Source organism: Felis catus, chromosome B4 (assembly GCF_018350175.1).
Source record: "Felis catus isolate Fca126 chromosome B4, F.catus_Fca126_mat1.0, whole genome shotgun sequence".
NCBI lineage: Eukaryota > Metazoa > Chordata > Mammalia > Carnivora > Felidae > Felis > Felis catus.
The window spans coordinates 28146810-28159927 of NC_058374.1; the positions used below are offsets into that span (position 1 = coordinate 28146810).

General features: G+C 44.4%; 1 protein-coding gene across 9 annotated transcripts in view; it reads left to right on the forward strand.

Moving 5' to 3' along the window:
- Positions 1-13118, forward strand: part of SVIL (supervillin) — a 234045-nt gene that overhangs the window by 88092 nt on the left and 132835 nt on the right. Inside the window, exon 1 of one of the 9 annotated variants that reach the window (XM_006933343.5) lies at positions 5832-5991. The exons of the other annotated variants lie outside the window; for them this stretch is intronic. Within the exon in view, the coding sequence (XP_006933405.4) occupies positions 5976-5991 (16 nt within the window). The 5' untranslated portion in view covers positions 5832-5975. Of the gene's footprint in view, positions 1-5831; positions 5992-13118 lie in introns of those variants that run through there. 9 annotated transcript variants of the gene reach the window in all.

Genomic DNA, 13118 nt, shown 5'->3' on the forward strand with positions numbered 1-13118 from the left:
AAAACAAAACACTACACTGCTTCCTTATGGAACCACTGAGATGAAACAATCAGGTTGGAGAGACAGCCGAGGGCTTCCCGTGGTAGAGGTGATCTTCCAGGCTAACCTTCTCTGGGCTTTTCTTGCCATCCCTTCCCACCCTTTGCTTACACAGTTGCCCCACCCCCCCCCCATTTCTCTTCCAAGGTCTGCTTTCCTCCTGGCTCCTCCTCCTCCTCACACTGAAAACAGACTCAAGTTGCCTCCGTCCTAAATAAAGATCCCCTTGACCTCGAGCGATCAGCTATTTCTTTCACCGCACACTCTCTCCTCAACACCCACAGCTCCGTAGAGCTGCTTTTGCCCTCCCAGACCCACGTGATCTCCTGATTGCTTTAACGCCGAGCACCTCTTTATGAGGATCCTGCCTTGGGTCTACACTGACCACTATGTTCTGGAGCTCTCCTAACACCTTTATTTTCTTTTTTTAAATTTTTTTTTTCAACGTTTATTTATTTTGGGGACAGAGAGAGACAGAGCACGAACGGGGGAGGGGCAGAGAGAGAGGGAGACACAGAATCGGAAACAGGCTCCAGGCTCTGAGCCATCAGCCCAGAGCCCGACGCGGGGCTCGAACTCACGGACCGCGAGATCGTGACCTGGCTGAAGTCGGACGCTTAACCGACTGCGCCACCCAGGCGCCCCATCACACCTTTATTTTCTAAATCATGCCCTGTCTCCTCCCTGCTGCAGCTTACCTTCGTAGGGTTAAGGTCAACATTCTTCTGCTTCCCTCTATATGGTGAATTATATGATCTGCCTGTACATACGTCAGCATCTGTATCCTATATAGTATTGATAGAATCGTGTATAAAGAAAGTTTCTGAGTGACGATGCAAAGGGCTTGTATAAGTCACAGTAATCTGTGAACTGCTTTCGTTAATCAGAGGCTTCATGTTTCTTTCTGGATTTTCAGTTACGTTCTGAGTATGGAAAGTTGGCAAATAACTTAGGCTCAGACATAGAGTGTCACTGAACAGAAAAATCAATTGGTATTTTTAGATTTTTTTGAGATATCCAGTATTTTAAATATTTTGAGCCCTGAGCTTTTCACACATTCTGAAAACACTGCAGCTGGGGGCACCTAGGTGGCTCAGTCCTGGCATCCGACTCTTGATTTCGGCTCAGGTCATGATCTCACGTTTCGTGAGATCTAGCCCCACATCTGGCTCTGGGCCGACAGTGTGGAGCCTGCTTGGGATTCTCTCTCTCTCCCTTCCTCTCTGTTCCTCCCCCCCCCCCCCAATAGCTCTCTCTCTCCCTCTCTGTCTCAAAATAAACATTAAAAAAGTGAAATATAAACACTGTACCTAACTTTACGTCATGTAACTAAAGATTTAAAATATACATATGCACTTGCTCACACATTCAACGAAACAAGCCAGGCCAGCCGAGATTGAAACAGGAAAGCAGTTGATTTTCAGTTCCTTAAAATATGTTGAATTACGAAGTGGGTGATGAAAGGTAAAATAACCTTTGAAAATTTTAGTACTGTTTTGTGTAGATTTCCTTAGGAAAAAAAATTTAATTAAAGCAGGGATTTCAGATTTCCAGGCTCAGGGACATTGTTTATTGTGCAATTACTTCATACCTTTAACAGCTGCTGTTATGAAATGGAAGGACAAATGACATTGTAACATTATTGTTTGTTTGCAAGTATCACTTCCGGTACCTTCCCCAGCTAATGGCTCTGTAGGCTTGAGCCAGGTTAGAAAAATAAACTCAGGCATGCTGTTCAGAGGTAGATGGCTCTCCAAATTATGTTCATGGTCTTAATTTCCACCAGATGTTCATTTTAGCCAGACACACATAATCATTTGGCTTTATTATTTCATGCATTTTTGATTGAAAGTGTTGAATATTTAAAAATTCTGTGATCCGGTAAATATCATTGTGATGCGGTCGTGGAGGATGAGTAAGCTTCATGCGATGCCTTCTACCCCAACGCGGGATCCTCCCATTTGAGATGGAATTTATTTAGTTGGATTTGTATCAGTTCTTCTCTCTGGAGGCTTCAGGGAGCTTGCAGACATCTAACAGTCCTTAAATATTTCAAAAGAGAACTTCAGCAAGAAGGTGGAGCCGGGAGCCAAGCAGAGGACAATAATGTGAAAGCAATGATAGCAAAGAATCTTTGTGTCCCACCCACCTCAGCCCACCTCCCAGAGCTCCCGAGAACGGTTTTCCCTGCTCTCAGTGGGGGAAGAGAATTTCATTTGGAAATTAAGGGTGTTTGATCCTGAGGAATGCTTGGGGCAGTGGCAGAGTAAGCGGGAGCAGCCCTGGTCTTAACGACCAGCTGTGTGACCTTGGGTAAGTTCTTACCCTCTCTGAGCCTCATTCATTAAAGTGAGCATAGGAATGGAGGATTTCTAAGGTCCCTTCTACCTATTGGGATCCTATAATTCAAAGACTTCACAGTTTGAAAGTACTCTGGTCTCCCCTGGAAAGGAAACCCTGCATCTGGAAGGTGTGGCTCAAGGCAGCAGAGCAGGACCAAGCCAGAAATGTCTGAAGAAAGAATACGTACGTGTTTTAAAGTGTGTTCTCACCATACTGGCTTGATGTAGCCTGTTCTTCCTCCTTGGTTGGCTTGGTCACTGTTCTTTGTCTGTGATCCTTTATTTTTGGTTTTCTCAGTGTTTTCTTTTGTGTTCATTTAAATACTTAAATTTTAGTTCCTACAGCCTAATTAATTCTTCTTTTGCACTTTGTGAAACCCCAGAGTGGTCATGGCAAACCCCAGGAGGGATGCCTGAGACAGAATTTTCCTGTTCACAACAGGAGTCGGGTATGCTTGGCTTCTTTTTTTCTTTTTTTGTTTGTTTGTTTGTTTTTTGTTTTTTGTCGCTTTACACTTATTAGCTCACTGCCAGACATTCATTCTTTTTTTTTTTTTTAATATTTATTCATTTTTGAAAGGCAGCGGGAGACAGAGCATGAATGGAGGAGGGGCAGAGAGAGAGGGAGACACAGAATCGGAAGCAGGCTCCAGGCTCCGAGCTGTCAGCACAGAGCCCGATGGGGGGCTTGAACTGACAACCCGTGAGATCATGACCTGAGCCGAAGTTGGACGCTGAACCGACTGAGCCACCCAGGCACCCAGAATTTTGTTAAATTTTTACGTTGAATTTTGCACCAGTTGTAAAGGGCGTTCTTGGTTCGTAGGGCTATAAACATTTCAACCTTTGTCCTTCACAAGGTAATTATTTCATTAAAAGTAAATTACAATTTATTCAGTAGCTCCAGATAAAAATGCTAATCACATGGTAAATGGATATGCTAAGATTTGAGAACAAATTACCTTGGTATTTTAATGGAGAGAGTTTTCTGAGCTAATTTTTATTCATAGCCTCTCTCTGGCTAATGTGAGGCTGGTGATGATTTCTATAATTAATGAGCTCAAGTTATAAAAAAAAAAAAAAGACTAACAGGTAGACAATAGGGCAGTGTGGAGCCAACATTTTTATTTCAGAGAAGTTGGATTTCAGGCCATCACTGCGAAAGGTGCTCTTACTGAGCGAATGTTTTTAAATAGGTACACAAACAGGCTTTAGGAGGTTACGGTATCTCCCAAAACGTCTATGAAAAATGTTCCTTGTTTTAAAAGCTCATTTAATGGAGGTGAGGATCCATTGTTTTCCTTTTTTTTCTTAACTTTTTTTTTTTTTTTTTTTTTTTTTAGAGAGCATGAGCAGGAAGGAGGGGCAGAGAGAGAGAGAGAGAGAGAGAGAGAGAGAGAGAGAGTGAGTCTTAAGCAGGCTCCAGGCTCAGCACTGAGCCTGACGTGGGGTTTGATCCCACGGCCCTGGGATTATGACATGAGCCAAAATCAAGAGCTGGACTCCCAACTGACTAAGCCACCCAGGTGCCCCATGTTTTCCATTTTTTGCTGAAGGAGTTGGGCTGTGACTCCCATGAGAAACTAAAGTCACGTTCCAATTTTTGAATAGAAGTGAGGTGCCTGGAGGTCTCTAGGTGACCCCATGTGGGGGCGTACCCCTGGAGCGTGTGAAGGTTTAGCATCCACTGGCTGGAACAGGGTCGGGCAGCCCACAAGTCTGGGTCATCGCTGCTCAGTACAACGCCCCGTGTTGATGGCTGTGTTCTCTGGATGGGAGTGTTCTGCACGGTACCCTCAGGTCACAGGCGGCTGTCGAGCACTTGAAAATGTGCCAAGGGCAATTGAGGAATCGAACTTTTAACTTACTTTTAATTCGTTTAAGCTCCAGTAGCACTGTGTTGGACGTCACAGGTCCAGAGGAAGTGGATTTACGCCCCGTGCGTCTGCTGATACGAGCAGGGGGCTACAGTGCGTCACCTGTTGACATAGCCACGGGGTGGGTGACACTTGGATGACAGAGGGAACATAGAAAACTCTGTGCTTTTCAAGGGCTCGTGGAAACGTATCGCCTCCGAGGAGGCTTTCCTGTGGATTCCCCTTTCCTCCCACCCGTCCACAAATACACACCCCCAGGGTAAGCGGGTGCACACACGGTATGGTTCTGTAGGTTCTTTGTGGCCCTGGACACATTTGGTGTTCATGTCCACGTTTTGAATTGTGTGGCTTTACAGTCCAACAACAGCCCTAGAGTTGGGTCCTTCGGTCTGCTGGGCAGCACCTGCCTGATGGTTGGTGTGGGTGGGAGGGCCGCCGATGCAGTGGCAAAGTCGTTTGGAGGGGTATCCTCGGATAGGTTGCCGGCATGTCAACCTAGGCTTTATTGTGGCTTTGTTGTTTTTTCCTACATTTGTGTTTTGGCTGAAAGTGATGGGGTTTTGTGAGAAGTGACTTTACGTGAATTTTTTTGCTTGTTTTCGCTTTTACCTTTTTTTTATACCTGTGGGTGCGAACTCAAGCTGTCCTCTGGGAACCAGGGCCATGGTGTGGGTGGTGAGGAGACTTTTCTGTGATGGCAGCTCATGGGACGGCTCTACTTACCAAGCCTGCAGGATACCCCTCATTCATCCATCCTAGTTATTTTTGAGTGCCGGCCGTGGCGACTAAGGATTCTGCGTGTTCCCCAGACGCCTGTGGCTGGTGAGCCTCCGAGAGTGGAGAAGGCAGAGTCGGGCAGCCTGGTGGGAAGAACAGAGGGGACCCCGCCAGCCGGCACAAGTCGCCGAGCGACGAGGCATTCACCCACACCATCTGCTCTCGCACGCCCATTCCCCCAGTGTGGGAATGCCTCTCCTCGCCAACCCTCCCAGCCTCCCCGCCTCAGAGAGCTTACTGCCTTCCCTGGGAAAGTCTCCTCGGGCCACCTTTCGGCTCCCACAGCCATTGGCTGTGGTCTGAGCAAGCTCGGAGAAAGTCCTGGTGTCCTCACTCGTGGAGTAAAATGCAAGCAGGTCCGATTATGCTCCACTCCACCGCTTCCCACCTGAAATCAAAATAGACCAGAGTGATGTTTCACCCTACAGGTGCAACAGGACTGACTTGTATCTGAAAAGAATGTAGCGATCCATTACTAAATACACCAAGGAAGAGGCAGGGACAGTGCCTCGTTGCCCCGGTGGAACCCTTGCATCGAGTGCGGATGAATCAATGTGGTTAATTAGATTAGATGACCATGTATCAAAAACGATTCAGCTCAGCTGTTGAGCTGAATAGATGTTTTTAAAATAACCAATCGAGTTGGGGCTCCTCGTTACCACCTGACCTTCTTTGGTTTGTCAGAGGGGTGGGTGGGTATTTAGGGACAATATAAGGTGAGTCGGCCACATCCGTTTCCTCCTCTTGTCTGTTCCCCCTTCTTTCTTTTTCCTTTCCTTCACTTTCCTTTCCCTTCTTCCCTTTCTTCTACTTTCTTTCCTTCCTCTTCTGTTCCTGTCCTCTTTTCATCTCTTCACTTCCTATTTTTCTTCTCTATTCTCGTACTTTCTTTTCTCTTGCTGCTTCTCTTTATCTTCAGCTAAGTCAAGACATAAGCAACATGGCCATGGACATCTGTAAGTTTTAATGATTTTAATGCGTGCAGTTTTTAAAATACGTGTGTGTGTGTGTGTGTGTATGTTTATACAGACATAAAATTCCCTTTACACAGTTCTGACCCTTTTGTAGCACGATTAATACTATAGATGATCTCTTAAAAATTATTGTGTTCTGCAACACGGAGTCTGACTTGTAGGCCTCGTTATATTTTGTGGAAAGAGACTCGTTTCTTGGTAGAGCAAATTGGTCATCTTTCCTTCACGTTATCTCTGTCCGCATGCATATTATATGCCTCTGTGCGGATATGTACGAATAACAGCCAAAAAATATGTGCTTATATTTTTCTTTCTTCTTTGTTCCTACTTGGCATCTTTCAATATGTCGTGTGGCACTAGCGATAAGGAGAAAGTGAGTACTGGGTGCTGCAGTTTAATTTTAGTGGCACACAAATGACAACCAAGTCTCTGCTGCCGCTCTGGTGTTGTTAACTCAAATGTAAAATTAGAAACGTGGTAATTATTCGGCCGTTCTGGCTTTCTAGGGGAAACCATATCATAGTGTGTGTGTGTATGTGCTGGCCTTTAAAAATAGATCTCGCCCCACAAGGAGATGACCCCCAGCTCAGCCATACTTCACAGGTCCTGTGCGTCTGTGGGCTTTGCCAGCGGTGGCTGTGAGTTCTCGACTCTTCCCAGGAGCATTAAGCACTGGCTGCATTCAGTTCATCTTTGGTCAAAGCTCTTGTGCTTTAAAAGCTGACTCCTGGCGCGTAAACACTCTTGACCCTGGTTGTAAACATTTGTCATACGTCTGGTTAGTTTTAGTTTTCACTGACCAAAATCATTTTGGCAGAAGGGTCCTTAAAGTTTGACAGCCCGACAAATTACACAGAATCCCTTGTTTTTCTCACACAGGCTTTGACTATGACTCACTATCCATCTGAACACGTTTCTTCTCTGGTACTGAAAATCTCCTTAAATATATATTCTTGAGCAACCGAAGTTTAGACAAGAACTTAAACACTGGATGACTGGGGAAAACATGTTTTGGGGCTTCGCGTCTTCTGTCAGTCCTCTGAGGGGATCGGGATCAAAGAAGATCGTTAATCTTAACGTTTCTGTTTAGATTCTGGAGGCCATGACCTCCTCACTTTATCTTTCCACTGGGGTGCTTGGTTGTTGTCATTCTGGGCTACTTAGGTGATGGCAAAGCCACCTGGATCCCAAGTTGACACTTGTGTTGTCCAAGCTGACACTCCGCCATGTGCTTCTGGAGTCTTCAGACGCTTGGAGGCCACACCAGTGCTCTGCATTGAGTTGTCTGCCGAAAGGCCCCAACTGTGCCCTGTGAGAGAAAGGGCAGCAGAGGGTGAGAGGCAGACCCGGTCGTTCTCCCTGATCTGCCATGACCATTGTATCTGGACAGTTACACGTGAGTAGAAGGAAGGCATCTGGGTCTTGTCAGCGGTCGAGAGGCTCTAGACTGTGCCAGGCGTTGTGGGTCCGCGTGAGGAGCAGAGCTGAGGAAGTCTGATCGCGCTTTGACGTGTGCTTTGTGCAGCCACAAATCCAGAAAAATTCTGCCTGAGGCCCCAGAGGCCACGCCTCATCTCTACAGCGGGGTCTTGTTTTGTGAAGGAGCTGCAAACAGCCTGTTGCAGTCAGAAAAAAAACAAAACAAAACAGTGTTTTCTGTTCCACAGCATTATGGACACAAAGTAAAACTTGACTTTGACAAACTCTACCATAAATCTTCCCCTCCCTAAGAATCGTGTGTGGAGGCCTTGATTCTTTTTTTTTTTTAATCTTTTTTGTAATGTTTTATTTATTTTTAAGACAGAGAGACAGAGCATGAGTGGGGAGGGGCAGACAGAGAGGGAGACACAGAATCCGAAGCAGTTTCCAGGCTCCTAGCTGTCAGCACAGAGCCCGACGCGGGGCTCGAACTCACGAACTGTGAGATCATGACCTGAGCCAAAGTTGGACACTCAACCCCCTGAGCCACCCAGGCGCCCCTAAGAGGTCTTGGTTCTTAATCTGAACTGTGTGCGGCTGTTGGGGTGTGGGATGATTCTAGAGCTTTGTGTAAAATCAGATTTATGTAACGTTCTCCTACCCCAAAGAGGATGGGATTCACCAGCCTCCGTGAGAACACCCTTTGCCGTCTGTGTGCATGAGACACTCAGAAGCGGTCTTATCCCCTCGTAGTGCATTCACAATTTTTGTGTCACATGATTAGCAGTTACTAGAATGGCCCATGACATTGTGTTTTAGGATTTAAAAACCTCAGCATCTCGGCCACACTGTGAAATACTCAAGGAGGCATCAGTTGTCTAAATCTAACCCCTTTGTCCAAGGAGAGCCACACAGAAACAAACTTGAGAAAAGTCTAATCTTCTTTGAAATATGGAGCCACCAGCAATAAGTAGACTGTATACCTTGGGGCGCACACGGGAACCTCATGTCATAATCACCTAGGAGGATCCCTCCAAGGACTCTCTCCAAAAGTGGTTACCTTGCACATACTTTAGGGAGCTTTTTGGTTAAGTGGACAGGATTTTTCAATATGAATTTGCTGGTTTTCTAGTTGACTTAGATTTAAGTAACCAGATAGCAGCATGAAGAACAACATGCACACTCATACACACACAAACACACACACACACACACACACACACACACACACACACACACACAGCCCTACCTGTGGAACACTCAGGCACACGAGAATATTCTAGAGCCACCCAATACTGGCTCTGTGTGGACCTGGGCCTGGGCAGAACAGCTTTGAGTGCACTCTGGCTGCACTCTGTAGTCTCATATTAGGATTGGGCAAAAGAGTTAATGTATTATTTGAAATTTCAAATGAAACCTGTTGTTGTTAAGACAAATGCATGATGCTCCGTGCACTTTACTTAGAAAATATGGGTGTAGTACAGTAAATCCTAGTGTCAAATTAACAGATTTTCAGTGTGAGGTTTTATTTATCAGAGTCTGTCTTGTATATATCATTTTATTATAGATTGCATTTGATTTTGGAACAACTTGCATATATGTATATATCCTAATTGCCTGAACTCTAGTGTTACAGAACAGGTTTACATGTTTTTATCCTAAAGCTAGAAATACAATTTCCCCAAACAGTGATGGTTTCATAAGTCACCTAGTTATATGTTGAAAAAACCTTGAGTTGGTAAGTATTTAAAAACTTAACTTGGTCTTCTTTAGAAGTATATTGTTTAGACAGGGTATTATGTGAGTACTGATTCTGAAGGAAAAGAATCAACTTCGGTTTAAAGTTGCTGAAATTAACGGGAGGAAGTTGGGGTGGTGAACTCATAATTACTCTGAAATTAGATACCTCAAAGTGGCAAACATTTTTAGGCATTTCTAAACGGGATTTAGAAAATGTTTTTGTATTGATATTTATACTGGTACGTCTGATATTTAGGACTTCTAACCATTATTGTCCCAATAATTGGTACAAAACAAGTGTTCCATAAATAGTTGTACAAGGAAGAAATTAATGAATGGAACAAACACACCTACGCACATGCACGGGCCCACACAGACACGCACGGGAATCAGCCAAAAGCATAAAGAGCTGAAAGCCTGTTCGATGTCCTCATCTGCCACGCTCCTTAGTGAAAATGTGCCTTGTAACATTTCTGATTCATTCAAGCCTTCTCCCGAAGGAAAGTAATTAAATGTTTTGTTTTAAACAGTTTCGTTTTCATATTGTAGGTAATAAGTGAGGAGCAACTAGTTTTTAGCTCTTAACAAAATGAGCAATTAGACACAGAAGTTCCTGCCAATAAAATTGAAATAAAATCTGTCATTATTCCAGTTCTTTGTTGAATTTGCTTTGCGCTGATGGGGACAATATGCTAAATAATACACTGGCGAGTTTTTTTTAAGTAACTGAGAGAATTGGGATGTTTTAAAAGGTTGAAAAACAAGGTGGCAAATGTCTAGAAAATTGTTTAATTTTAAATGTAAAGCAAATGAGATAGGATCGTTGTGGTATGATCATTTCAATAATGGCAATTTAAAAATTGCTCTGTTTCTTAAATAGACACTGTCTTTTGCCCTAAAAGGTTTGCTAATGTGATTTACTTACTTGAAAGTTCAAACCTGATACCTGACTTTAGGCTCTCTCGGTGGCCCCTGGAGCTGGACTCAATGGGTACACATTCCAACACATTTAGTTACTACTTCCATTAGCATGGGCAGGGAACTCAGGTTCTGTCTCAATTTCCTCATCTGTAAAATGGGACTGATAATAGTACATGGCCACAAAGATTTGTTTTGAGGATCAAATGAGCTGATACACGTAAAACATTGAAAGCAGCTTTTGCTGGATGGCAGTATTTATTTGGAGATTGTTATTATTAACCTTTGGGGCTAAGATGATGTCTAGGTTTCGATTTTAGCCTTAAGCTGGAAAGATTTTTTTTAACTAAAATTTTATTGCAGTGCTTTTGGGTAACTTTGGTGTTAAAAGTGGATGATTTGAGCTAGTGATTTCTTTGGAATCTGTCGAAATGGTTTCGTATCATTTAATTAAAAAGTTTTCAAATGAATTGTTAGTAATGATAGGGATGCCTGGGCGGCCCAGTTGGTTAAGTGTCCAGCTCTCAGTTTCAGCTTAGGTCCTGATCTCATGGTCCATGAGTTTGAGCCCTGCATTGGGCTCGATACTGACAGTGTGGGGCCTGCTTGGGATTCTCTCTCCCTCTCTCTCTGCCCCTCAGCCACTCATTCTTGCTTGCTCTCTTTCTCTCAAAATAAATAAATAAATAAATAAATAAATAAATAAATAAATAAATAAACTTAAAATTAAAAAAAAAAATTTTTTAACGTTTATTTATTTTTGAGACAGAGAGAGACAGAGCATGAACGGGGGAGGGGCAGAGAGAGAGGGAGACACAGAATCGGAAGCAGGCTCCAGGCTCTGAGCCATCAGCCCAGAGCCCGACGCGGGGCTCGAACCCACGGACCGTGAGATCGTGACCTGAGCTGAAGTCGGATGCTCAACCGACTGAGCCACCCAGGTGCCCCAAACTTAAAATTTTTAAAAATATTATCTTGGTAATAATGATAAAGGCTATTCCCGATGCCTGAGTGATCATTCCAAGGCCAGTTTCCTGAGAATGTGGAGCTCAATACATCAGATTTCACCTACATTCTATAGCCAGTTCACACCAAGAAAGCCTTCATCATAAATCTTACACATCCCACAAGGGGAAGGGAAAACTTTGCTGCTTTGGTGGAGTTGGGTAGGTTTTGGAAACTTACCTGGATTTTAGTACCTTAGATTTGGTATCTTAAATTTAGTACCTTAAATTTTAGAAACTTACCTGGAAAATTATCTGGATTTTAGTGCCCTTAGGTGGTTTTCTTTAAAAAAAAAAAAAAGAAGAAAATATTATTTTGGTTCAAATATAAAATTATAGATGAATATCTGCATGTTTATTCATCTAGAGGAAATTCTGGGTTAATTGAAATATATTTCAGCTAGAATCATATCATCAGTTTGAAATAGATCACAATTCATCAAGGTGATTGTTTTCTAAGATTGAATGATCAGTAGAATTGCTTGATAACGCTCTCGTTGGACCCCATCCCAGACCTGGGGGGTAGAGACTATAATCCCCACCCCCACACCCAGTGATTCTGATAGCATGGTGGGTGTCACTGGCATTGGCCCCCTGTCCCTCCCTCTGTAGCATCTTGGTCCATGTGGCATGTGAATGGACCCATCTGCAGTGGGGCTTCATGGACGTTGTTCTAATTAGCTGTACGGTCAGGATATAAGTGACTAGGAAAAGCATACTTTCAAGGATCTAAGGATTTTTCGAAAATCGAATTTTCCTTTGCTAAGGTTTTTGTGTCTTTTAAATTCTTTTTAACGTTTATTTTATTTTTGAGAGACAGGGTGTGAGGGGGGAGGCAGAGAGAGAGAGAGGGAGACACAGAATCCGAAGTAGGTTCCAGGCTCTGAGCTGACAGCACAGAGCCCGACACGGGGCTCAAACTCTTGAGCTGTGAGATCATGACCTGAGCCGAAGTCGGATGCTCAACCGACTGAGCCACCCAGGCGCCCCTGACATCCTCTTATTTTTACCAGATCCAAAGCTCCACAGCTGTTTCTTTGAAATATAAATTGTTTGCTCAACTGCAGTGTATATGGGCAGAGCACGTGGGGAAGACAGCGCTGCTCCCAAACCCTGCGTTCTCACGGTAGGGAGATCACGTGTCCGTTTGTAAGCAATTCACCTATAATTCAGCCGGGCTCAGAGTGGAGATCACTTCCAATGCCATTGCTGCGTCACGCATGATGTAAAAAGAATGCTCAGTCATCCTGTCGCCTGATGTCATGTCTAACACATGAGAAGCAAGAAGGGGGATAGAAGGACAACGGGACACTCTGAACAGTTTTCCCTGAGAATAACTAGAACGAGGGGATTAAATTTCTGTTGGCCGTTAAGAGCCTGTGGTCACTTGTACCTGCCTATGTTTCTCCGGATTCCCAGGACCTTTGCTCAAATGACCTCAGCACCCTGCTGGCACACACGTGGCACCCGAGTCCAAACAGATTCTCTTCTGACGCATAATGGGAAGAAGGGCTGAGGGTTGGTAGTTTCTGAGGTAGCTGAGTAGGTGAGTCCCGCCAACCTCTGGGCCGTCCCCTCGGGCAGATAGAATATTTCTATAAAAAAACCGAGGCAACATTTTGCTGACAGATTTCACACTGTTCCACAGCCTCACCCCTCCCACTATGCCGTTTGCCGTCTCCTGGAGCTGAATGTCTGGAATGCGAGATTCTTCCCCCTTGTTGCTGGCATGGCCCCTTTTCTTACAATATCCAGATCTAATCTTGAACTTCGAGGCTGCCCCAAGTGGTGGGCTCCCAGGGAAACAGCTGGCTCCAGTCACCTTGAAGGATTCACTCTGAGTTCTGACTGGTTGAGATCAGCAGCTCTACAAGCCGTCGCTTTACTTCCAAGGTACTTCTGCCCCTCGCCTGCAGCATACTACAGGGCTGGGGACCGGTCTGCTTTGTAGCCACATCTAACGGTAGTCAACCCGGCCTTTTTTGGTACCTCTTGAATTCAAGAACTGCTCTGCCTTTGACATTAGTT